The 27,842-nt window shown below is 37.7% G+C and overlaps 1 protein-coding gene across 1 annotated transcript; it reads left to right on the forward strand.

Moving 5' to 3' along the window:
• LOC140147172 (microtubule-associated protein RP/EB family member 1-like) lies at positions 1-27,842 on the forward strand. The gene is made up of 9 exons (XM_072168952.1): positions 1-90; positions 7,197-7,356; positions 10,445-10,590; positions 10,917-11,065; positions 11,097-11,128; positions 13,851-13,972; positions 15,126-15,281; positions 19,735-19,785; positions 21,597-27,842. The coding sequence occupies exons 2-9, from the start codon at positions 7,221-7,223 to the stop codon at positions 21,687-21,689; spliced, it is 885 nt and encodes a 294-aa protein (XP_072025053.1). The 5' UTR covers positions 1-90; positions 7,197-7,220; the 3' UTR covers positions 21,690-27,842.

Here is a 27,842-nt window from a genome sequence, read left to right on the forward strand (position 1 = left end):
GTTTGAGCATGCGCAACAAATTTGAACTTTCAACTCTGATACAAGGGCGATCAAGATTGGCAAATTTGACGGAAATTTTTTAAAAAGAAGGTGAGTTTTCCAAGAAAACTAACCCAAAGATTGTGAAATAATCAATCATGTTAAATTGGTATTGATGTATATTTACAGTTTAGCTGTCTGTTTGTAAATTTGGGCTGTTAGATTGCTGAAAAAACACACTAAAAATATACCGGACATGCCAGCTTTTTTCACGTTCAGCATGTTCAGTACGGTGCTCAATGCATGCAGTGACACATGCATGCACTCAGCTCATGTAGTGATGATCATGATGAGACTCATGTAAGCTTACTGTATACATACGATAAAACAGAGAAGATTATATAAATACTACAGTAGCATGAGTAGGGAATTAATAAGCTTCAATAAGCATATCATAGTCCAGTAAGCAGACTATAATTCAATGAATTATAGAAAAAATATTAAATTCGTGAACATCGACGATCGTGGAACATTCAACTACGCTTGTTACTCCGCGACTAATCATGCTAACTACACGCGCGTACAACGCTACTCTATGCGTCCATATTAGCGAGGCTGTCTGCGTACAACTGCTTACTACGCACAGCCACGCAAAGAGTATGTTCCATGATGTCCACGAATGTGATAATTTTTCTATAGCAGTCATGGCTTTCGCCAACAGTCAGTGACAGTCGCAACACCGCTCGTGTGAAAGCCAGTTTACTCGCTTGCCAGTCTCATGGACATGGGCCGGACGCCGTTTCTATGATGTCCATTATATTTAGAGACTCGCTTTTCCCATTTTGTGTGTAAATTTGATTTACACGCTTAACACTGCTTAAAAGGGCATTTCGTGAGGCACAGCCTCTAAAAAAAAGTTGAGATTTTTCGGCATAGGGAGTGAGACGACAACAAGGAATATCCAGGGTTGCCAAATGCAGGGCCCCAAAAAATGTTGACTCTTTCTGGGACCTTAAATTGTAATGGCAAATATTTTCTGTCAAATATAAAGTGCTGTGAAAGCGCATCACGAGCGCCAGTGGCCTGAAGTCCCACTGACTGGGGCCCTGGAAGCCAAAGGTATTTTGATGCTCTCTGGTGCGATCTGGGCCTAGTTTTGGACCATTTTTGAAAATAATAAATCATACTACAACAAAACTATTTATCATTTGCATCTGATTTCTTCATGAGTTTCTGCAAAATTCGGCAGCCATGCCAGCCATACCAATGCATACAGGCCCGGTCCCATCGTTGAATATTGTTGAATACGGCCAGTTTGAAAGTTGTTATTTGATGGAATCAAGTTCAGTAATATCCAGAAAATGATAGATAAATAAATGAAATCATTCACTCACCTTGGTAGTTGGTACGTGATCAATCATTCGATCCGTGACAATATAATATGACACTGACAGCATGCCTTCCGGCTGTGTTTACGTTTGCTTCGCTTCACGAGTCAGCATTGCCTCGTTCATAAAATAGCTTGACAATAAAACCCTTTTTTTTTTTCAAAAAGGACTTAAAAGTTGATACTAAGGCAGAAACAAAATGAGAAATATTTCTTGATGCTGGGAATACCATTTTCATACGAAACTCATACCAAACAATCAAGGGTAGCGCTAGGTCCAAAAGCTCGGGGGTCCTAACAGAAAAAAATGAAAAAATGGGGGGTCCCTAAAGAAATATCGGGGGTCCCAACTATTGTCTAGCCAATTCAATCTATTTGTGTGATACCATACTATTTTTTTTTTTGGGGGAGCAGGGGTTTATTAAATATTATTGTATTTTTTGTCTGTTCTTTCATTCTTTTTTTTCTTTCTTTACTTTCTTTTCTTTTTTCTTTCTTTTTCTTTTCTTTCTTTTTTTTCTTTCTTTTTTTTTTTTCTTTTTTTTTTTCTTCTTTTCTTTTCTTCTTTTCTTTTTTTTTTTTCTTTCTTTTCTTTTTTTTTTTTTCTTTTTTTTTTTTTTTTCTTTACTTTTTTTTTTTAATTTTCTTTTTTTATTTCAATCAAATTAGTATAATTACCTAATATTTCCTGCCCGCCACTGCCTGCCCAATAATACTTTTAATACTGCCCTCTATTGTCGGTATTTGCCAGTAAACAATGGCAGCCATAGCCAGAGATCTCGCCGTATTTTCGCTGTTTTGCTGTCAAAATTTTCACTCACAAAGCAGTATTACTGTGCATAATATTAATTATTGAAGTAAATTAGGCCATAATTTGGTATTTCAGGTGTTCAGTTGCTTAGAAAATGATGTGCATAATGCAAGTTGAGGAAACTTTTGAGCCTAGTTTTATGAAACCTGGAATGGATATAGAAAACAACATGTGGGAATTTTTGTTGCGTACGGCGGGACGCAATAACTCACTGCTTTTGCAATATTCATGCGTGAGATTCGGGTTTTGGTGGGTCCGGGACGCAAAAACGCAGCCTATCGCGACCCTTGCAAACAATAATTAAATTAAGCAAGATAATTATGTCTAAAAATAGCGTGTTGGGTGTCTGTCATTTAATACTGGTCTCTTCCGCATGCATTGTATTGTGTCAATCCGGGTTCTTGGAGCACGTGGGCGTTGTAGGCTCACAAAGACTGTACAAAAGACTAACGTTGTCCTTGCAGAATTTTAATGAGCACCGAAGTCGCTGACGACGGCCACGACGCACTGAGTTTATTTTTTTATGGATAATAATGACTGAAATTGAACATGGAGATAGGGAACGGGAAGGGAAAATGGACAAAGAGGCATATAATAAGGTGGAAAACAATAAATAATAAATCTTGAAGTTGAGTTTGAGAGTTTGAAACTTACAATTTTTATGATTTTTTTTTTTTTTTTTTTTTTCATTTTTTTTTTTTTATTGGCTTAAAAATTTTTCTGCAGCTGTTAATTTCTTTCTGGGACCGCCGGTCCCGCGGTCCCGTGGATTTTGTGGGCCTGGCCAAATGCAACAATAAATAAGCCCAAAATGCCAGCAATAAGTACAGATTTGATTTTGAATGACTGGTAATTAGATTAACAACCAAGGCCACGCGTGAAAATATAAACGCTAAAATTGATGGCCACCTAATTTTCACATGTATATGAAGAGCTTAGCCCTTTTACATCCACTTGAGCAATTTTGAGAACACATCAAAAAATCATCAAAAAAATCACTGATATATGGGGGTTTGCAACAAAGCAGTTTTTGGCGGGATGCTTGGGTAGGATGAGCATCCTAACAAAAACTGCTTTTGTTGAAAACCCCCTTATATCAGTGATTTTTTTTGATAATTTTTTGATGTGTTCTCAAAATTGCTCAAGTGGATGTAAGGGGTTTTAGTCCAGTCAATCTAAACAAATTAGTGGTGTCACTCACCACTAATTGCAACAGAATTTTTTTCACTTTTATACATTTTAGAGATGTCCCGTGAACATCATACCAAAAATATACCGAAATATACTTAGTGGAAAGGTATTTTTTGGCGAGAAAAAGATCATACAGGGGTCAAATTTCAAAATTGCTTTAATCTTTTTAAAAACTATACCAAAGCATTCCTCTAGTCTAAAGGATTCAGAAAAAGTATAGTTTGTCATATCTGTGATGTACCATTCTCGAGTTATAAGCAAAAAGGTCAAAGGTCAAATTTTGGGCTCCACGTGGGCGAACTTAAAATGGTCTCAACCTTAAAAATGGTCTCAATGTGTTCGTCCTTTAAAAACACTCCAAAATAAGAATAGTTTGCCATATCTTGGATGCTTCGTTACCTAGGTAGCAGGGTAAAAGAGGTCATTGACCATTGAACTCTATTGACCCGACCTAGTTTTTGATGTTACGCATGTAATTAAACAACCTAACCAGTGCAAATATTCTCTAAATGAATTATGTTTGCAAGCCGAACAATTTGAGACCATTTTGGTTTAAATCGGACAATTTTTAGTTTTTTGACCTCTGTTGAACCCAACATTTGACCTTTGACCTTTTCGGCTATAACTCAAGAACCGTACATCACAGGTATGGCAAACTATATTTTTTCTGAATCCTTATGACTAGAGGAATAATTTGGTATAGTTTTTAAAATGATTGGAGCAATTTTGAAATTTGACCCCTGTATGACCTTTTCCCGCCAAAAACTACCTTTCCACCAAGTATATTTTAGTATACTTTTTGTATGCTGTTCAGGAGACATCTCTGACATTCATAGGAGTGAAAAAAATTCTGTTGCAATTAGTGGGGAGTCAAAACCCACTTTGACTGGACTATTTTGAAACTAAGCTCTTCATATATCGAAAACACACCAATATCATTATTAATCAGTGTACCACCCAAAATATCAATAATATTATTATGATTTTTAAAAATCAAATCTAATCATTACTATTTCTATATCTACTGGATTGCAAGTCACTGGGCTAACTCATGTAATTGTTAACATACATGTATTGTAAGTTGTGAAAAATTGTTGTCACAAAAATAGGATATGCCAGCATCAACGATATCGTAACCATAGGGGAAAAATACAAAACAGAGAGACATTTCAGAGACAAAGTGTTGTCAGCTTCTTTCAGTAATAATTTATACAGTTCTGCATTTCTTTATATATGCACATACTGACATAGCACATAAAAAAATAAGCCATCTTTGCGAAACACAACAATATCTTCCTCCCCTACGCATAATAGAACATTCCCATAAATTAAGTCCACCGGAAGTTTCTCTCATCTTACCGACGACTAAACAAATGCGACCGAGAATGGCACTAGGAATGTTGTCCTGAAAATTATTTCATCGTGACGATCAGAAACGCCAAAAATTTATTTTTTACTACGCTGGATATTGTGCTGGAATCAAAGTACATGTTTTTTGTAAGGATCAAATTTGAAGGTAAATAGGCCAAATATTGCAAGAAAATCTACTCACTAGGCCGCTGGCGACTCCGCAGAAAATTCATGTCTATGCCAATATAATAGTGAAAACCAATAACAGTAACAGCGACCTTGCTAAAGCCCTTGATGACCAAATCCCTGTTGACATGGTCATCATGGACTTTAGCAAGGCCTTCGACACAGTACGGTACCACACATGAGATTATTACACAAACTTTAAAATTATGGCGTTACTGGAAGGACTCGTCACTCGTACATGGGTGTCAAACTTTCTCACAATGCGGAAACAGAGTTGTCGTGGATAACGATCATTTGCAGTGGGTGCCGGTTAGATCGGCGTTCCCAAGGCACCGTCCTTGGCCCGTTGTTGTTCTTAGCTTACATAAACGACCTCCCGAATAACATCTCGTTGGAGGTCCGTTTATTCGCTGGCGATTGTGTAATGTATCGACCCATCCACGACAAGTTCAACTCTGATGTTGAAACCCTCCAGCAAGACCTGGATAAACTGGATGTCTGGCAAAATACCTGGCTGATGCAGTTTAATGTGCAGAAATGTTGCACCTTAAAATATCTCATTCTAGGAAAAAAACAGACCACCAATACAAACTTGGTCAAAATATTCTTCAAGAAACAGAGACTCATACTTATTTGGGTATTCACCTCACAAAAGACCTAAAATGGGATGTTCATGTAAATCACACCGTTGCAAAAGCAAAAAGAGTGCTTGGAGTAGTTTGTAGAAATTAACATCCATGTACAACTTCTCTAAAAGCCACAGCATATAAAGCTCTGGTGCGACCGCACCTTGAATACAGCTGTTGTGTACATGGGACCCTACGACGAAAGAACTGAATACAGAAGGTGGAATCAATCCAATGTAAAGCAGCAAGATTCGCATACATGTCGAGATTATGGAAGAACAAGTAGCGTTACGGAAATGTTAAAAAACACTACAATGGGATACTCTCCAAATGCGTTGGCAGGCAACAAGGTTGACTACTATGCTACACAAGGTCAACACAGGCCAGGTTGCCATTCCGGCGAAAAAGTTTCTCACACCGATCGTCCGCCCCACTCGTCATAACAACAGTCAAGCCTACTTGAGACCAAGAGCAAAGAAAAACTGCTATAAAAGACTCGTTCTTTCCAAGAACAATCCATGAATGGAATGTACTGCCTGAACAATTACATGTAGTAAACATCCCAGTTATTAAAATAATACCGGTATGTAAAGTTCTGACTAAGAATGAGAATAAGCGATAGGAATTTTTGTTTAAAATTACTATCCTCAACCTGTGATAGATGACAGGCAGGTCCAATATTTTTTTATCATAGTGCGCCGGCATCCACTACTCAAAATATTGGACCTGCCTGTCGTCTTTCACACGGTAGAGGATAGTAAAAACAAAAATTCCTCTAACTATATGACCCCCGGGAAAGGTGCGTGACCATGCCCCATGGGAGGGTCATTTACCATCAAATTGTTGATGCAGGGTACAGTTAGTTTACCACATAAACTTGTATGGGCTGGCTCAAAATTCGGACCGCTCGCCATTACGTTTACTGTCTTACATTATTATTTTGAAATCTGTTGACGTTTTAATGATCCCTTATTTCCGGCCGACACTTAAAGGAGTGTTTCGTGATCCTAGCATACTCTTTTTATGACATTTTTCAGTACATATCCACGAAAAAAGCCTATTCCCAAAATTTCAGTTGATTCCGATTTTGCGTTTGCGAGTTATGCATGATTATGTGTATTACACTGCTCCATAGACAATGCGTTGTAATTTCGTTCTGGTGCACCAGAACGAAATTCAAATTTCACGATATCTTTGCAAAACGAATTAATCTGCAAGAAATATTTTGAACATAAACATTATATAGCCAGAGGTTTCCAGTGATATAAAAATCTCAACTTTTTTTGAGAAAAGTGGGGGGATGAGGCTGTGGATCACGAAATGCCCCTTTAATACCGGTAATAGTTTTCATGGAATAAAGGCCCAACTCCATGGAGTGAGGGGTGGTAGAGTTCATTACCGTATAGAGTTCACTCCGCACCATGTAACCACAATACTTCAAGTTCACACCCTGCCCTCTCTATCTCACTCATTCTCCCATCACAAAGTCTTGGTCAACTTCATGAATAATCTCTTCAACTGGTGGCTAAAGAAGACCACATGCAGGTTGCAAGCTATGACAGCTCTGTAAATAGCGAGTATTATAATCTGTGTACCGGGTACTGTATTATTTGATATGCATTTCATTTAAATTTGTTTTTATTTGTTTGTTTTTTTGTTTCATCAGATCTGACAACTCACATCCTTCACAATGGCAGTAAATGTTATGCTTACAGTACATACACAAACAGGGAACCTAAGTAGACACGATATTATACAATGGATAAACAACTGTCTTCAACTTGGGCCTGGAGAGCAGTATGATAAAGTAGAAAAATTATGTTCAGGTACATTTCATAAACTGTTCTGTCTTAAATTGTTTTTTATCTAAAAAAATTGTGTGTTGTTTGTCTTTATTCTAGTTCTTCTGATGTTCAAATTGTAATTTAAGATGAAACAGATATCACTTTTCAGTTTTCATCTTTTCTTTGATGGTGGTGGTCATAGGATAGATTGCAAATATTGGGTAATTCTTGGGAAATTCCCATTTATACTAGTTTAGGAATCTTTTTTAGGAAAGTTTTTGTCAAAAAAAATGGATATTAGCATTAATATTTTTTAAGAGTTGAGATGCAAAAGCTGAATGCCATTTTCAAAGCCATCAACATCTGCCCAATGATATCAGCCCTCGAATTAAGGATCTCAAGGGGCACGGCAACTTTTTTAGGGCAAGTTGATAATTGCCTTGGATTTTCACTGAAAAGGCAAGGCAGCACGGCAGTTTGTAATATTTCAAGAGGGCATCATGGCAACTGTTTAAAATTTGAGAAGGGCACCAAGGCAATTTCTCAAAAGTTAAGAAAACACACAAACAGTCTGATAGATGATTTTATAATGAAGGCGCAGGGGCTGGGGCACCGGGCAACTTCATTAGAGGGCACGACAAGTGACTGCCTTGGGTAAAGGTCCTAAAGGACATATTTTGAGGGCATTACGGCAGTGGGGATGGGCACCCACGGCAAAATGCCATGGGTGCCGTGGGTTAATTCGAGGGCTGAATGATATGTTAGCTTTAATGAATCAGATAGCAACGTTTGCACAGTATTTTTGTGGGACGATGTAATACAAATTTTATGGCAAATTATTGAAAATTAGTATTTTTTTTTAAATTTTTGATATTTAACAGTCCTCGAAGTCAACTTTATAAATCTAATGATATGTATGTAGCTGGGATGAAAAGCCAACGGTTGAAAAATTTGCCTTTCATATTGAAGATATACATTTTTTCCCCTAAAAGATCTTTCTTTTTTTTTCTTTCTTTTTTTTGGTTTTTTTTGGTGTCTTGGGGAAATAAATCTATATATCTTCAATACGAAAGGTCAACATTTTTATGATGGACAGCTTTTAATCCCAGCGACATAACATTTGTACACTTTAAGTACCGGTATTTATCATTAGATTTATACAATTTACTGTTAAATTTCAAAAATATGAATTTTTAATAATTTGCCATAAAATGTGTAAATCATGAATTTCAACAACAAAAAATCAAAATTAATTGATATCAGAAGGACACTCCTCGTACTCAAAATGCAATTTGATATGTCTGATGTGCTCTCAGGTCCCCCCCAAATGTTGCTATCCGAGCCTTAAATTGATGCCCTACTTAAAAAAATTCCAAGGTTTTAAAAAAAGTTTTGAAACTATGATAAATATTTAGTTTATATTTGACCAGTTCAATTAAGAAAAAAGGGATAATTATTTAATTACATTTTTTGTATCTGAATTCTTGATTGAATATGAATTCATCAACACCACTGAAATAGTACAGGTAGGTTTGAAATTGTAATATCAAATGTTGACTTCTCAGTACCAGAAGTGGGTAAGTGCAATAGCTGCCACGTGTAACTACCATGTGTTGTTGATGATTGCAATATACTGGTGGAAATTGCCAAATGTTCACAGGGCAGCCATTACACTTCTCCACTTCTGGCACTGAACAGTCGATGTACGTTTTGTAGTGAAAATATTGCTAACAAATTTAAAGTCTTCTAAGAGGAAAAACTTTCTAGTAATAGTAATGAATTTAAGTACAAAAGCACCACCTAATGAATATGCATGATTCATTGTACCTGTTTGCATCACATTGAGGTATATATGGCATTAAATCCTGATGTTGATTTCACACTTTCCATTAAATCCATATGTCTTCATTGTAATGTAATTCTTTATGCCGGTCAGAGTTGCCAGAAGATGGCATAAAACACCCAATTGGGCTGTTTATGAATCTCACAACACCAAGTAATCAATGAATAGCAATAGCATAGAAGTATCCCAAAAAAATCATAGGCTTTGTGCAAATTTAGGCTACCTTTCAACTTTTGCTGAGGTGGCAACGCTGCAGAAAGAAGGATTGTAAATCATTAGGCCTACTCTTTGCTGCATTACACACTCGCACTCTGATCACAAGTCAGATACAGTAGCAGGTAGAATTTGATCAAGAAGTGAGATCTAGCTGCAGCCATGAGTGGTAGCATGAGTCGACACGAATACCTGTTATGGGTGAATGACAAAGCCAGCATGGACATTCAGAAGGTTGAACAGTTGTGCTCGGGTAAGGAAGGGCATGGGTTCAAGATTTGGCAAAACTTGGTAGTGATGGTACTGTTAATTTACTGCTCAACATCTTTGAGTGGACACAAGCTACCCATGTTGTATCCTAGTTTAGCATTTTAGGATTAGCCATCAAGTACCAAGTTGTAATACATTTTGTAGCTTGATCATTTTATCGGTGGGGGCTCTAGTGTGACCTTGATCTAAGTTTGATCTCATCACAAAATTGAAGACCGTGTCATGTGACTTATGCGCAGACGAAAATGCCTGTGCATATCAAGACAGTCAGATTCTACCAGTTGGTTTCAACACTGCAAAAGGTAACTTGAGATACAGCCAAACAGCATACTGGGATTCAGGGCTGCTGCTAATTGACAGATGCAGGACGGGAGACCATGCAAAAAATGCGACTCGAGAAAGGGTTCAAAATTAGGAACCGCTGTAATTAGTCTCTTCAAGAGTCCTATAGGGCTCCAGTTAGCTCCGACTTTGGGGCGTGGGACAGTACACCTACAAGACAAGACAAGGGCTCTATGCAGGTAGATGTAACTTTGCTGGAAAATCAGATCTGGAGGGCTCTTATTTTTTTAAATTTGAACTCAATAACATTTTAGCATAAAAAGAGCAACAACAAAATTTGTTAGGAGATGATACCTTGTGGGCTATTCCCCCGACAAGCTTATTGCACGGTCAGTCTGTCACGTGTGGTAAACTGCTGAGCAGCCATTGAGACTTGACAATTACATACTCATGGTCCCAGTGCCATGGGCCTGCTGGATCTTTGGTAGTGATGCAATGTTTTATTTTATGTCTCTTCCACAGGTGCGGCTTACTGCCAGATAATGGACATGCTGTTTCCAGAATGTCTCTCAATGAAAAGAGTTAAATTCCAAGCAAAATTAGAGCACGAGTTCATAAATAACTGGAAAATTTTGCAGAATGCATTCAAAAAAGTTGGCGTTGATAAGGTTTGTTTACACATATCAGTATAACGTTCTTGTACCTTGTATGAAATTGCACTCAAATTATAGCTTAAGCTTCCAAGGGAAGGGATTGGCTTGCCTTTCTTTTTTAATCTATTCTGGAGTCCAGAAAAATAGTAGAGATAATTTTATACATTATCCTGTTTCGCTGCATGAAGTATTTGATTTAATTTGTGTGGCGAGCACCTGGATGTAAAATCTACAAGATATTAAAACATTTGATTAATAAATTATGATAATCTAAAAAATAATAATCATGATGATCACAAGTTAATTTTTTGTTTTCCATATCATATATTTCTATTTCTTAGCCTGTTGTTATAGAAAAGCTAGTCAAAGGTAAATTCCAAGACAACTTTGAGTTTGTACAATGGTTTAAGATGTTCTTCGATGCGAATTATTCCGGCGATGACTACGATCCCGTAGCCGCCAGAGAAAGAGCGAAAAGAAGGACGCTCCAGCGATGCAGCTAAAACAGGAGGACCCAAAAGAACGGCCAAACCAGTCACTACAAAACCAGCAGGTGAGATGATAATAATAATAAATTTTGAATTTATATCGCAAATTTTTCCAGAGGATTCAAAGCGCTGTCATTTTTGCTGCAACTGGTGAATCATCAGATCGCATCAACTAGGCCGCATGCAGCCGGACCCGTCGCAAACCTATCCACACTTATAATGTAACGTCCAATTATCTGCGCAGCTCCCCAAAATCCATTGGGTGAAGGAAGTTTTGATAATTAAAGGTCCGTAACCCGATCGACAGCATCATCCCCGATTTTTTTCATTGTTGATGAGGTTTTGGTATCACATAATAGATACTATTTTTCTCATTACTCTCCTGAAATTTGACGCTCCAAGTCGATGTATTTCCGGAGAAATCATGAAACACAGCGGTTTTTACAGGCTACCATTTTGTAAATAATAAAAATTACTTGGATTTCTGTGCAGGGAATTAATTGCGAATCATCAGTCTCCTCAACAGCTACTTTGGTTTTGCGTCATACACATTCTGTGAAAAAAGCGAACCACACTAACTGCTAAGGAGACGGTATGCCGTATTTAGTTATAAAAAATCCACGATGGACGTAGTGGGCTAAATTGCTCAATCGGTTAGCGCATTGTGCGTTACCCGAGAGGTACCCGGTTCAAAATCTGGTATCGAAAGGGTTTTTTTTCCTCTCCATTTTTATGCCTCCACCGGAGGTATTATGTTTCCTGGTTGTCCGTCCGTCCGTCCATCTGTCCGTCCGTCCATCTGTCCGTCCGTCCGTCCGTCCGAGCTTGCGGGTGCAATATCTCGGAACTGATAAGATGTACAGTGATGCAATTTGGTGGAGGGATGGTCATTGGCGGTCTTCAAATTCCAGTAGGTTTGGTTAGTGGGTCAAGGTCACCCAAGGTCATCTAGGGGTCATCTGAGGTCAAATTGGCAAAAAAGCGTCGTATGGGCATGAAACTTGGTGGGTACTGTAAACATTTAGAACCAAATTTTTTGAGGGTCATTTTGGGGTCATCCGGGGTCACCCAGGGGTCATCTGAGGTCAAATAACCTAAAACTGTCGTATGGGCATGAACCTTGGTGGGTACTGTAAACATTTAGAACCAAATTTTTTTAGGGTCATTTTGGGGTCATCCGGGGTCACCCAGGGGTCATTTGAGGTCAAATAACTTAAAACTGTCGTATGGGCATGAAACTTGGTGGGTACAGTCAACATTTAGAGTCAAATTTTTGGACGGTCTTTTGGGGGTCATCCGGGGTCACCCAGGGGTCATCGGAGGTCAAATAACTTAAAACTGTCATATGGGCATGAAACTTGGTGGGTACAATCAACATTTAGAGTCAAATTTTTGGACGGTCTTTTCAGGGTCATCAGGGGTCACCCAGGGGTCATCTGAGGTCAAATAACCTAAAACTGTCATATGGGCATGAGACAAAATGGGTCAAGGATCTTTCATTTGTTACACTTTTTCTAAAAACCTACACTGTCATCTAGAGATGGCCAGTTCCTAGTGAAATTGCACCAGTTAAAATGATACGCGTCAAGGTGGAGGCATTGCGGCCGACGCTTTGCGTCGAGAACCGCGCAAGTCGAGAACCGCTCTAGTTAACCCAAACTTTTTTATATTCATTTGAAATGTACATATTGCAAGGGGAAATATATTTTGTTTCCTTTTTTTTTTTTTTTGTACGAAAAAAACAACAAATGTTTTCCGTTCAATACGGGCCGGGCATTGTACAGCATGTCAGCATTCGTCATACGAATGGGAATTGTTGTTGTTGCTTGCCTGCCCAGAATGCAATTCACGTATACCAAGGTATTGGATTGCAAATTTGGCTATTTATTCACATTTACGCTGAAATTGCTCTCGTTTTTTCACAAAGCAGCATAAAGGGGGCGATATTTGATAATATTATCTGTTCCCCCCCTATTTCCAACATATTTTCATAGGGAATGTGTGATCAGTTTGTCCTGGGATTTAGGCTGGTAGGGACAGGTCCAGCATGCAAACAGAACAGGCCTATTCCCTCTCCTAAAGTGATTGTCAAGTGGCACTTTCAAAATTTGTATTAAATATTCTTGAAGTTTGAGGAATATAAATATTAATATTAATTATTTAGTCTTTTGTAATTCTGTCTACGAAAGGCAGAAACACCTTAAACAAAAACATTATATCAGTAATTTTGTTGCTCAAATTCCAAATAATGTTTTTGTTGAGTGTCTCTGCCTTTCGTCTTTTTCATTAAAAAAAACCTCATTTAGAGGCATATTTGCTTGCAGACAGAATTCTATGGTAGAATATTTTTTTACCAAATATTTTGTCAACTTTTCATATTATTTGCCTTCATGACCACCATCTTAAATATTAACAATCATGGCGATGCTGTTTCTAGATAGTATTTCTCAATCTCAATATTTTAAATATCCCTAAAATCATGGGGGAAAAAGTGAGTGCTGGTAAGCCCAAATTCAGTCTTGGTTCCAGCTAAATTCAGGTGAACCAGGACTCTTTTTTCCCAAACTGAGTCCTGATAGAAAAGCTGTTTAAATTGAACTCAAAGGTAGAATCACTCTGAATGGCTTCACAGAAGGAATCCTTCTACTGCCATAGTAAGTAGTAATTATTATAATGCCAAATATATGACACACAATCATGGACACATTTTTTGGACCGAGTTCCCTTACAAGATTGATTTTGTACTCAAAACTGAAAATCCAAATTTATATTGTTACCTGTTTCCAGCAGCAAGAACCACCGCACCAACAAGGAAAGCACCGACGTCAGCCAGGACTACTAAACCATCAGGCGGACATTCACAAATTAACGCAGCAAAAGATGAAGAGATAGAACAATTAAATGCAGAGGTTGGTAATAGTGTTTTACCTCCCCCCAAAAAAAAAAAATGCTGTGGGAAATCTGACATATTGGATTGTCACGATGGAGACCAAAATAGTGTACCTCAAAGAATTATGGGCAAAAGCCCAAAACTGAATGATAATTCGTTCACTAGAATTGGTGTGCAGACTATTGGCACAACACATTTGGCTATTCCAGTTGAAATCTATCCACCCCCTATGGAAGACATGACCTTAATCTTCCACACAGGGGTGTGAATTTCAAATGGGGTTGAAACCTAAATGGGTGAATCCATTTGAAATCTACACCCCCTGTGTGGGAATGATTAAGGTCATGTCTTCCATAGGGGGTGTACGGATTTGAACTGGAATAGGACATTATACAATAGTTTGACTGGCTTATATAGTAAAATAATTCAGAGGTACACTATTTTGCCTTCTTTGAGCATCACACAAACATGGCTGAGAGTCCACAGTTTAAGGGCTCAGATAGCGGCGTTTTCACATATTTTTTGTGGGACCTGAGAGCACATCGGACATATCGAATTGCATTTTGAATTGCATTTTGAAAATGAGGAATGTCCTTCTGATATCAAATAATTTTGATTTTTTTAAATGGAATTGCCGACTAAGGATATACTGCTAGCGATTGATCACACTAGCGCGCAATCATGCGATGTCCAAATACGGCAGCCAGCATCCGCGTAAATTGTTCGAATGCATAACACGTCACACAGCACGGTCATTGTAAAGTGTACTTTTTGATATCCAGCGTGTTGCATATTACTCGAGGAGGGGAAAGTAATTCTCCACCAGATTTTTTCATTATAATGAACCTGCCAACCATTGAAGCTTGTATACGATTTGCATGTAATGCGTTGTCTAGTAATTAGTAAGTGCCAATAAAGCTATCAGTGCTCTGCTGGGGACAATGTTTCCATTGGTTATCCAGCAAGCCAAAAGGAGTCGAAATAAGCTTAAACTGTCCACAATACATGGTTTTCATCTTATGCAAGGTTTAAGCTAATAATATCTAATTCCGAAAGTAGCTCCTGGAAGGTCAATTATCGGAGTGATTTTTATTTCAAAAGTAGCGTCCAGTCCCATTATAAAAAAATGAATTTTGAGGCCTAATGCTGTGATGATTTTCCCTCATCCATAGGTTATGCAACTTCGGTTGGCCGTAGACGGACTCGAAAAGGAGAGGGATTTCTACTTTGGTAAATTACGGGATATAGAAGTGATTGCGCAGGAAGTAGAAGAAGAAGACAACAACAGCACAATTGAGAGAATTACCAAGATCCTATATGCCACAGAGGTAGGTTATCAAGCAGGAAGCAGTAAATACTTTAACACCTGGTGGCTTTCCTACTTAGTTGTGAAAGTTTTGAAGTTTTAAATTTGTAGTTGAACTAGTTTTTAAGGGCATGTCATACTAGCAGTCGTAGCGTGTGATTTAAAGTATTGGGCTATTCCAGTTAAAATCCACACTACCCCTGTGGAAGATTTAGCTAAAGTCTTCCACAGAGGGGGTATGAGTTTTGAATAGAATGGACAGCTGGGTAACTTCCATTTGAAATACTCACTCCAGTTGTGGAAGATATAGGTAAAGCTATAATACAGAGGGAGTGTGGGTTTCAAAATGATTAAACCTGAGCAATTATATTTGAAAAACATACTCCCCAGTGGAAGGTGTTTCCAAAATCTTCCACATGGGTAGTGTGGATTTCAACTGGGATAGCTCATTGCTCGTGATCAAATGCTGGGAGGGAAAGTTTTCACAGCCGCTTGAAGCGTGCAATTGTTGCCAAGTGTAGGAGCGTCAATGTTGCTTGCGATTTGACGCTCCGACATGCTGGCGACTTGGTGATAAGATATTGGCTGTCGCTCTGCCGATCACACAGTGACGGAAGTGACGTCGTAAAAAAATGCGAAGCTCCTAGTAATTGCTTAGTATGACATGCCTTTTAGTTTTCTTCTTTAAAGTAAGTAAGCATGCTTCTTTTCTCGTATGATTGATAAAATTTGGTCTGAAAATCCAAAAACTTAAATTTTTCATAACAAGCACACAAATGTTAACTTTTTCACTAAAACTAAAAACTATATATTTTATGGTTTAAAACATTGTTTCTGGATAATAATGACTTTTGCTTAACATAGGTAACTAATCATGGGACTCTCTCTCTCATTTCACTTGCCATGCCATTACCATGCTGGATCTTTTGTTACACTATTCCACCTCCTTTCCCCCCCTCCCCCTTTTTAAATTTTTTGTTATCTGGTCATACTTACTTTACCCCATACAACCCATCCTGCGTTGGTGTCGTCGGTCGTTCGAATTCAGGATGGATTTGCCCCACCGGAAGACTTTGAGGACACGCTAAGTGACCCTTGCAGCTTGGAAGATCCCAGCAACGCAGCCGAGGAACAATACTAATTTCCATGTATGGGGATGGACGGTGTTTTATTATAATAGTGTGGTCATGTGTGAAAATATAGTGTTCAGGGTTTCTCCTAGGAGAGAAGATAGGGGAAATCTCCTCATACTTGCTAGAAGCTATCCTTTAAATCAGACATTTTATGTGCCTTTGATCCTTATGGCCAAATTCTGGTACAAAATCTTAAACAGGGTGTATCGCCCTTCATGTTTCTGTGTGGCCGCATTGCCATTGTGTGGGACTATACTGTATACCCATGACCAAGGCAACTCGGCAGATGCGAATACTTTAACAAGATTAAAACAGCTCCCGAGGTGTCGCAGATTTGCATTGATATAGATCATCATGCCGGTGTAACAAATTAGGTGGTCGTGGTCATAGCCGTATGGTTTTACACAATAATAGCATAGCAGAACAGGGAGGGTGCACAGCCCGTCTCTGATATAACTTGATACTGAACGAGAATTTGGCACATGATTTCCTTTCAGAATACATGCAATACCGCAAAGATATTAAAATATGTTGTAAAGAAAATAAAATAGGTGACTTAGAACTGCTCTGGTAGAAACTGATGTATTAGTTCAGATAACGATCGCTGAAAGACCCATCCTGGGACTGATACCCATCCATTTAAAGTTATGATGAAATCAAGATCTACTATTATAGAATTACTTACATAGAATAAAATCACAAATGCCAAGAACCGCCCTTTAGCAATAGAGCAGGGCCTAAAGGAAGAATAGATGATTAATTGTGTTTTCAATTTATTGAATGTCCCAGGTTAAAGAAGAAAAAAACGAAACAAAGAAAAGCAGGGGTCACTTACAAACAATTTAACATGAGGCAATATTTTTCCCAAGAAATTTTAATTACTCAGTTATAGAGAAAAGTCCTGTAGTTAAATTGATATTTTTCTGGTCGATGTTTGCTTTGAAATCAAAGTGTAGCAACCCTCTATGTTCTCCCTGTGGAGAAACCCTGTAGTTCAAAGTCGGTATTATATACATATGGTGGTCTGCTTGCTTGTTTTTTTTCTTCTTCTGTATATATTCACTTTTTAATATTACGATATCCATCATTCATATCACACTTAGCTCATGTAATGTGACTGCACAATGTTTGGTGTTGCCATGCTGTAACAGATGATTTTGTGTGTCCAGTGGCAGTGGGCAAGGGTAATTTGGATGAGAATCGGGAGTTTTGCAAGAATCATCGAACAATATTTGCAAGGTTTAAAATTGTGCAATGAACTAACAGTAGGGGGTTGAGAAGGGAAGAAATTTGGTAACCAAGGGATGGCTTTCAACCACTGGTTGACTGACCAGTGTGAGTCATCATGGGGGGGGGTTTGGAGGCACCAGGCCTAATGGGGTGGTACAAACTATTTTTCAGCAATATTCCTTGAGGGGCACATGCCCCTATGACGCTACACACCACTGACCGACATCATTCTGGCAGAACCAGCAATTGGTTGGACCTAGTTCCTATGAACACAATTGAACCTGCCGGTTATACCATGGGTTTGAAGCCATTCCTTACAGCCTTCACAAAATTTAAAAAAGATGTTATGTACAGCAATTATTCTAGAAATAATGAATGCATGAACAATGCCTCTGTCTGTCTGTCTTGTATTCACAAACATAACATGTATGTATAAACGTCAGCCACATGCTCATCCGCTTGAAATGTTTGAGTATTTGTTTTTGCACACATTCAGAATGATCCTTTGCTTGAACGGTTGAGTCGGCTCTTCCAAGTTTAAATTGCTGTAAATGTTAGAATGCTTGGCTCTGTCTTTGCATGTTATTATTGATAAATCGGACCTTACAGGGTTGTTTCATGCATTTCTGCCAGCTTAGATAAGCCAAGCAACATAAAAGCTTTGTACTGCAGATACATAAGCAACCACATGTTACTTAAACCTGAAAAATGGAAGTTGACCTAGAGCAGGGGTGGCCAGCCAGCAAAGGCCATCTTAACCAAATTCCAAAGGACTGCTATTTATAACAGAATCACCACATGACTAGAGGCCCACAGAATTTGCCTAAAACGAGAAGAGAAATTGCATTAAGGGGTCATGTCTGTGATAAGCATCTCTATATGGCGATAATGCATTGTGGTTCTTGGGCATCTTCATATCCAATAAGTTGCTTTGCTACGTTGCGTCTGGAACCACCAGACTTCATTAGGCAACTGACCCGCTGGACTGGTCAGATGATCCTTGTCACCCTTGTTACATGGCCCAGATTGTTTTCACCCTTGAAATATCGTTACATGTTGGCTCCTAGATGGTTGATCCTTCCTCATGGGGTGTGTGTGAAGGATGAATCTTTAATCTTTAGGTCTTGAGCCAGTTACCCATACATTTACCATGTGGTCCTCAGATCCAAAGAGGTTGGTCAGTGGTCACCTCTGATCTGATCTAGAGACTTGAGGGAGTAGAATCTACATGATAAGCAATGTTGTTAAATTATATCAAAGCTGTGCTTGAATGTTAATCATGTTTCATGTTAGGTGTATAGTGATAAGATATATTTCATGTCATCATTGTGGTGTTCATATCAAGTTATCTCCAAAGCTAGTATTGTATTGATCAATATGTATTCATAATTTGCATTATTGATCTTGCTGTGTGTAATGCATGGGAAAAGCACTGCGTCCTGTTTATTTACATTATAATCTGTTATTGATTTCAGCTTTCTAACTCCTTTCTACTTCTCTTCTTCCTTTCCCAAATACCAGCCAGTGGTACACATAGTTCGCACCATTTTGTTTTTGTGTCGTCTGCTTGGAGCCGAATGGACACTACAAAATACAAATTTGTCTTTGTATTGTGTATAATATTCTTTCGTTTTGTTTCTGTGACCAAAATCAGTTCTCTTAAATGCAGTCAGTTGCTATCGGTGCAAACTTCATTGAGTGTAGCTTCATGTCTCAAGTGTTCTCTCAAAGTGCTAGCATACATAATTACATTCATGTACGTTTAAAAGAAAGAAAATTTAACTGCACTTTACTTTGGTTCTCCTCAAATTCGGAAGTGACTTCAATGCAAATTTGTCTGATAAACCGCACTTGTAGTTGTATGCGTGCGTGTACGCTCAGTGTACTATTAGCTTTATATGCACGATCCAATAATGCGGCCAGCGGAATGCGCACTTACATCACTACTGAACTTGAGGTGAACCAAGTTTAAATGCAAGGTGGTCATTTAGGTGGATGGACAGTAAACAAAACAAAATGATAACTCCAAATTAACACCCTAAAATGATACAGTTTTCTTGTTGATATGTTTTCCTTTGTTCTTAATCCCTTTTTATGAAATCTTGCTCTCAGGGGACAGATCTAGACTTGGCTGATGAACCTAGCCAAATAACCGACAATACTGTGAGTTAACAGGGCTAGATTTTCGGCATAAATCTTCAAATCATTTTTCGAAAAAGAATCATGTAAACTTACTGTCAATCATGTAAACAAACTGTAGGCATGCATCAGGGTGGACTATTAGGATACCGTAAAAACTCAATAGTTAGCATATGTGCTTACTATCGAGCGCTTTTGAAAACATGAAATTGTACCCAAGTCCGGTACTTTACCAACTGGGGTTGAGACACACATTTGCAGGTTTACTTGTTCGCATATCTGTATCGATGATTTGCTCAAAACCCTTTACACTTTTGTGGACAGGGCTCTTCATGTTTGCATGTTTTAAAAGTGCTCGATAGTAAGCATTATGCTAACTATCAAGTTTTTTTACGGTATATGATATTGCACTGCACCCTTGGTCTCCAGTTCAGCATGGACCATCCATGGGTGTTTCAGATCTTCTTTTTGAAGTTGTAACTTAAATAACTGTATTTAGATTGTCATCTGTTAAGAAACACATGTATTTAATTATGTTGCTATTCCATGCCTACATCATGCCATTGCGTGAGTGAGCTTGTGTGAGTGAGCGTGTCATTTGTTCAAAATTTTTTGTTTCAGTGGTGCAACATTCATCAGGCTTTTGGTTGCACCTCTTCCATTCTTTGTTTGTCGTCATTTTGTTGTTTATTCCTTTTAATTGATGGAAAATCTAATTGATAATGAACATACTGTACCTGAGCTGATGCGAGAGACAAAAGCAGGTGGCACGTGTTCTGTAGGACACAACTTTTTGTTCAACCCTTTTGTCTATTTTCTCCATTCTAACTTTTGCATCCATGACAGCCAGCTAATTCATTCCCTTCAGTGTCCCAGTACTTACTTATCCAACATTTGCTATGACACTCCATTTTAAAGTTGATATTATTGTTTAAATGTGGTGGTACATGCACATATTGGCATCCTTCTTGAGAGTACAAAGCTCGAATGACTGCATGATTCCATACATAAGCATGGCAGCCAATTACACTATTCAGTTTGGTGTGCAGATATTCCACAAAGATATTTTATATTTTATTCACCTTTCTGCTTGTGTTTCTTTATTTTGTCAGCGAAGTACATATTTTAACTGCAAGCAATTCTTACTTTTTACAATTCGCCGTCGTAGTGCGACTTCAAAATCAGTCCTTGCCAGGTCAACTGGTTCAAGCTAGCTGTGTTAGGAGCCACATTCATAATGATAACAACATGGTCAATGGGTTGCTGACAGGTGTGCAAACCAAGCGTGAACCAGTGACTGAAGTATGATGTTTTCATCACTACGATGGCGAATTTATATGGGCTTCGTTTAAAGAAAAAATGAGAAAAGTCACTTGCTGTCAGTTGAAATCAGAAAGCAAAGAAAAGATAATACTTAATGACATAAAATTGGAACAAGTTTAACTTGTCAAGTCAAGTGGTATTTCGCAGATCGCATTATCAAATTGTTCACGCTAACCTTATCCTGCAGAGCGTGTACACACATACCTAGGCACTTTGTTGGTACACTTGCGGTGCAACAGTGTAAAAATGAATGCATTAGCAGCTCCATTTGAAGCTCACCCCTCCCTCAGTTTAAGATTCAGGTTGAATCTTTCTCAGAGGGTGTATTAAATTCAAATGGAACAGCTTAATGTGTTCATTCCATTTGAAAATCAGACTCACCCCTGTGGTAGATATTTCCAAAATCTTTGACAGGGGTAGTGTGGCTTTTAAATGGAATAGCCCAATATTGATAGGCACATTTGATCATATATACTAACTTGTTATTATCCTTACATTTACTTTCTATTCAGGATGGGTTTGAGGCTCCTGAAGAAGGCGAAGAAGGTGCAGAAGTACTGGATGAAGCGGGAGATGCCAGATCAGAAGAAGATGAAACCTTCTAAAAAAATGCCATATCATTTATCTTGGTAGTGTATACATTTATAACAACTAGCTAGATTTTTTTCACCGCCTCCTCACACTGGACAATGGAGGGGAAATGCAACAAAACCGTTTTTTGTTTATTTTAAAACAATTTGTTTGGTGAGAGTGACTGTTGCGAGGAGTAATGCCCAACTTGTAAATCTAATGTACAGTGCAAATATGCAATTCTTAATGCTGTATTTTGTCACGGCATCTCCCGTTGTTATGTTATGATGTAAAGTTTTAATGCCCCCACCTCCCAAATTGAAAGCAAATTGTTTTTAAGCTTTTAAATTGTTATACAGGTTGTTTGCATTTACTGCTTGTGTTGTAATGATTACTAATTGTGATGTGATCAGACAAAACGAGTTATTTGTCGGACAATATCAAAATGGACTTTTTAATTTCATTATGTAACCTTGTCGGAGCTTTTTTGTACTGAAAATCCCATGACAATTGGACTTACGATTCCAGAGATATAGCCATTTTAGTATTGTTCAAAACAATAAACACACATTAGAATATATATATTATTAGCAATATCTCAATATCAATATTGCCAACAAACGACTCATCTAGCTTGGTCGCATCACAACTTTCCTGGTCCAAATCGGAGGTAGCGATTTTCATGCAATGAGAAGAGAGTGCACCGACCTTTATGGACCTGTATCAAAATTGCTTGTTGCTGGTAAAATGAAGTGCTACTGGTAGTACTATGGGGAAGCAAGCATATTTAAAGCCATTTGAAGTGAATATTAATAACATAGATCAATGAATCAAGTCGAAGATACTAATATAGATCAAAATAATACTCCTTGCCACGTGAAGCAGTGTGAAACTTGCAAACTTTTTAAAAGAAATTTGTCAAAAATTGGCCGAAAAATCTAAACATTTTGAAAAATATACAGGAAATTGTATAATGTCATGTAAACATATAAACTTATGGTGTAAAAATGTTATGTTTTATTGTGAAATATTTTTTGTGGATTTTACAGTAAAAAGAGCTTTAAGGGTGTACTATACGGTGTACAAACATTAATTAATACAGTTGTGATTATGGGGGAGGGGGGAGGGGCGCAGGGGCAGTTTTAGAGAAACTAAAATAATAACCTCAACTATCTAGCTCTTTGTATATATATATTTACATCGATGAAGATGATAGCTTATGTGGAAATACATGTATAAACTTACTAACATTGACAATGACACAGCTATAATGTGTCCAGTCTGAAGTGTGAAATGAATTCAAGTAATGTGTTGCACATTGTCAGCCTACTATGCTAATTGCCTACATCATTTTTTGTGATTTTGAGAACAAAGTACAAAATATGATTCAAGCATGTATTTCAATATATATATATTCACCAATCTTTGCACAAGAACAAATGATAATGATACAAATGAAAGGGAATAATTCGAAATAATTAGGGTGATGACGTAACTGATGCATGCTTAAAACAAGGTTTTGTACTTTGTTCTCAAAATTACAAAAAATGACTTGGGCAATTAACGGAGTAGGGTGACGATATGGGTATTACCTTCACATAAACATACTCAGAGTTGGCCTAGTATCAAGACATACAGCTTATGGAATAAAGCTACAGCTTATGGAATAAAGCTGTATAATCCTTCAATAAAGTCTTGACAATAGGCTAATTTTGTGTAGGCTTGTGTGATGGATGGACCTAAATACTAAAGAACCATGTGATTTGTTCCACATCATGGGATCAAACTATCAAAGCTGATGGAGTGGAATTATTTCACACTTCAAGCTAGACAAGAGTATCGGTCTGGTCACAGGATTACCTATGGCTGATACCCCCGCTGTGGCAACAATTACTGCATACTACTATGTGTATTTATTTATTTTATTTTTTTGTTTTCTATACAAGCTGGTCCCATTTATGTTTAAATAGATGCCCCCTAAGCTTCTCATAACCAAATTTTAAATGTTGTGATCATCCCATCTGTAAGCACATGCAGTAGACTTTCGATTTTTCATACAATGCTTTTATAAAAAATTCATTGATCCATCCATGATTATTTACATGTGCTCTTATTCTGTATACATGTAATTAGTAGGTGCTATTTTGCATCAGTGTAGAAATATTTCTTCGTTGGGCAGGAAACACCTCCTATGTGCTTGTGGCCCCTGATCATGTTTAAAACAAAACTGCCAACAGGTTACATAGCAGGTTTTGCTTTAAACATGTTCAGGGGCCACAGGCACATAGGAGGTTTTTCCTGCCCAACGACGATTTTAAAAAGTACCTTGCCAAGGCAGATTAGAATTAAGCTCCAAGATAAGTTATTCCATTTTGAAATACATACATTTCTAATACTTGTTATGACTGGTTAGATGGATCAATCAATCCCCCCCATTTTGTGTCCAGTGTTTTGGCACTCTGCTGCACTGACAAATAGTGTGTTTCTACTTGCGTAACGGCAAACACCGGACTTACAGTACTATTAGCAACGCACCTTTTACTGGTCGTTTCTGCTGAGAATATGCTGTGTACTTGACAGTATGCAACAGGGTAATATGTTAACATTCCTATAAGAAATAACTGTATGGGCAGTTTGTACCGAGCTGGATAATGGGTCGTCATGTGTGTGATACAATTTAGTCTCAGTAGAAACATGCTATATATGATGGTACATGTATGGACAGTTTCTATTGAGCTGGGTAATGGATTAACACATGTGTGATACAATTAGTCTCAGTAGAAACATGCTATATGATGGTACATGTATGGGCAGTTTCTATTGAGCTGGGTAATGGCTCAACCCATGTCGGATACAATAGTGTCCGTAGAAACATGCTAGTAGCATACATTTGTATCAATACTATCATCACACAATTGTTTTGGAACTAGGCATCGGTTTTGTTGAGGGGACAGCAATAGACTCACGAGAAACATGTTTTAGATCTTGTATGCACTGTTTAAAAGCAATTTGTAGGAGGACAAGAATTCTCTTTGCATCGCAAGTGTCCGAGTTCATAATCCAAATTATCGAGCCATTGAAGCAAAAAATGATGATACAGTTGGTTTCTCCTTGTACAGTCTTCAGTAGTTTGTGAACTCTGATGCTATGTGCTGAAATATCAATCTTATAATGAAGGTGTGTTGAATAAATGTATGTAAATTTTGATTTGACCTGACCAAAGTAGCTCTAACAGTTCAACCTAGTTGTGAAGATCAACAAATATTGTAGTTGAAATTACCTTCATATAAGCTTACTCAGTCAGCCTAATTTCAAGACAGCGATTATGCAGCTTACAGAATAAAGCTGTCTAATCCCTCAATGCAGGGCCGGATTTACCTTTTGGGAGGCCCTGGGCCAGGCCAAAAATTGGAGGCCCCCTAACGCACCGTGAGGAAGGCATGTGCCCAAGTTTTTAGATTTTACTAGGACATTTGCGCAAATTGAAGCTGAACTTGACTAGATAATAAGCCAGTGCGTACAGGGCAATTTTTGTACACTATTTTGGCCCAAAACTGGTGTTTTTCGGCTAATATGGAAGATACACACCGCACAGGGCCATTTTGGGGGCCCCACAAATTTGGGGGCCTTGGGCCCGGGCCCATCTGGCTCTGTGGTAAATCCGGCCCTGCCTCAATGAGGTCTTGACAATTGACTAATTTGGTGTAGGCTTACATAAGGCTCCTATAGACCCAAAAGTAACACAATTGATAGTACTGAAGTGTTCAGCTTTGTATGATGTAACTTAAAATGTATTGTTCAGATATTACGATGGAATTTTTTTCTACAGTTGTGCTACTTGTATTACATGATGAGCAGTGAGCACTCTGGCACAATGAATACATTTTGTGCAATTGTGTTTACTGTATCACTTACCGTATTTCTTCAAATAAACACCCCTGAAGGCGTTACATTTTCGAAGGGGGGGGCGTTTGTTCAAGGTCAATTTTAGAAGGATAATTCCCGTTAAAATCATTAGGTAAACTTAAAAACTCGCACTAAAATGATGAACTATGAACTAGAAACACTGACTTCTGGTTCACTTCCAGGTTTCTGATCCAGATTTTCACCAATTATTGACACTATTATCGACCATGTGGGCAACTTGGTAAGCTTCTACACAAGGAAATATCGGCATTTTCGAAACATCTTGGTTGAAAAAAGGAGGGGGGGGGCCACTATTTGACGAAATACGGTATACATAGACATACATTTCAAGCGTCTCATCAAAAGAAATTAAGAACTTGATACAAGAATCTTAGTAAAGTTGTCAATATTGCCAGTGCAACTTGTGTGTACTTGCTTGTATTTAACAATTTCAAAGCATTTATTTATTCATTCATGTGTGCAAGAGAGTGCAACCATTCATTAGCCCATTTGACAAAGATTTGAAATGTATTGGAAAATGTAATCTTATGCTGGCAAGCAAGAGATTGATTGCATGATTGGTTCATCACTACATATCATACTAGATATAGGCCTAATATTTGTACCCAAACTAATTAATAGATATGTTGATTGTCGATAATTTTCCCTATAAATTCTAGCATCAGAAAACCAACAGTTTTTGCATGTAAATTGGACATTCCATATATAATTTTTTTTTGACAACTGTAAATTTCCTGTAGATGGAGTTTTCCCCCAAGATGTGTCAATAATAAATGCATCACAAACAAACGTTACTATCCCCTTCTTTTTTTTAGACCACAACTCAAAATCTATGCATCAAAATTTTCCAACTGAAATAGTACAAAGAACTACCAATTACCTGCACATTTTTATACTTCATTTTTGTTAATAGTTCCCGAATTGTTACCAAAGCATGGCAACACTTTTGAATAAAGATTCCGATTCCAAAGTTGCACTTAATTGATTGGAATTTTTTGCTTTGTTTTGCTAGAGTGCCTTGTTATCCATAACCAGTCGTGCAGAAAATGTCATATATTGCAATGGCTCGAGTAGCTTTTGAGTGTAACTTCGGAATCGGGTACCGTTTTTCATTCAAAAGGGTACCATGGGACTAGTATTGAGTTTAAAAGAAATGGGTGTATCTTTCACGTAAGCCTACACAAAATAAGCCTATTGTCAAGACTTCATTGAGGGATTAGACCAGTTTTATTCCGTTAAGATGTATAATCCCTGTCTTGATACTAGGCGGACTTTGAGTGTGCTTGCATGAAGCCGGTAATACCCACAAATGAGGTGTCAAAATGTGCAGTACATTTTAAAAAGTTGATGCACATATTTTGAGGAGTAGTGTTTCAAAAAGGGAGTATTTACCTTTTCTGATGCATTTAGAAGAGTTACACATGTTGACAGGGTTTTTTTTTTCATTTTCCAGGTGCTTCCTATGCAGATTAGCTAATAGCTTTACATAAAATGATGTAATAAATTAATCCAAAATCAGTAAATTGACTTAAATGAAACTAAAGCGGCATGCTGTCATTTAAAGAATGGATGAGTATTTAATACTATGACGAGCATGCATCTATGTGTAATTGTGTATGAGTATTTAACCCCCTGAGCACTACCTGCCGATCTAACATTGCCTCTGATTGGTCAATTACATGATATTTTCACTTTAATCACCAATCAGAATGGAGCTTTGCAAATAATTCACCCCAATTTTTATGTGTGGTGAAATTATTCTAACAATGTTGCTGATTGGTCCAATTGATAGTGAAAACTTCTTTTTGGCCAATTGGCAGGTAGTTCTTATGGGGTTAATACTTTGACGAGCATGCATCTTTGTGTAAAGTAGGAAAAGAGGGGGAATTTCTCTGTAAATAATAGATTGCCAAGTTTATTTTAAGCACATGAAATATTTTTGTTATATTCCATTTTGTTTTTTGTATGCAAATTATTATGTCCTTATTAGTACATGACTTTTTGATATAATGTGGTATCAAATCGAATTGTAGTACTTAGTCTCTGGCGAAGCTTTGCTAGCACATGCTGGTGCTACTGCAACAAAACCATTATGGCAGATGGGGTATGAAGACTAAGAAGCAACACAATGCTTCAGCTGATCGTAAAGTGCTTTCTGTAGTATGACCAGCTGCGACATGTTTATTAATTTTTGCATGTGCATAATGTATTATTTTTGTTCATTTCAATAAATTGTAAATTCCACAGTTTGTCAAACTTAA

This window comes from Amphiura filiformis, chromosome 3 (genome assembly GCF_039555335.1).
Source record: "Amphiura filiformis chromosome 3, Afil_fr2py, whole genome shotgun sequence".
NCBI classification, from domain to species: domain Eukaryota; kingdom Metazoa; phylum Echinodermata; class Ophiuroidea; order Amphilepidida; family Amphiuridae; genus Amphiura; species Amphiura filiformis.

Excerpts from the sequence above, each read along its gene's own strand:
- LOC140147172 (XM_072168952.1), top strand. The coding sequence starts at position 7,221 with ATGGCAGTAAATGTTATGCTTACAGTACATACACAAACAGGGAACCTA. Across the intron at positions 11,129-13,850 it reads AGTCACTACAAAACCAGCAG|CAGCAAGAACCACCGCACCA; the intron begins GTGAGATGATAA and ends ACCTGTTTCCAG. Across the intron at positions 15,282-19,734 it reads AGATCCTATATGCCACAGAG|GGGACAGATCTAGACTTGGC; the intron begins GTAGGTTATCAA and ends TCTTGCTCTCAG.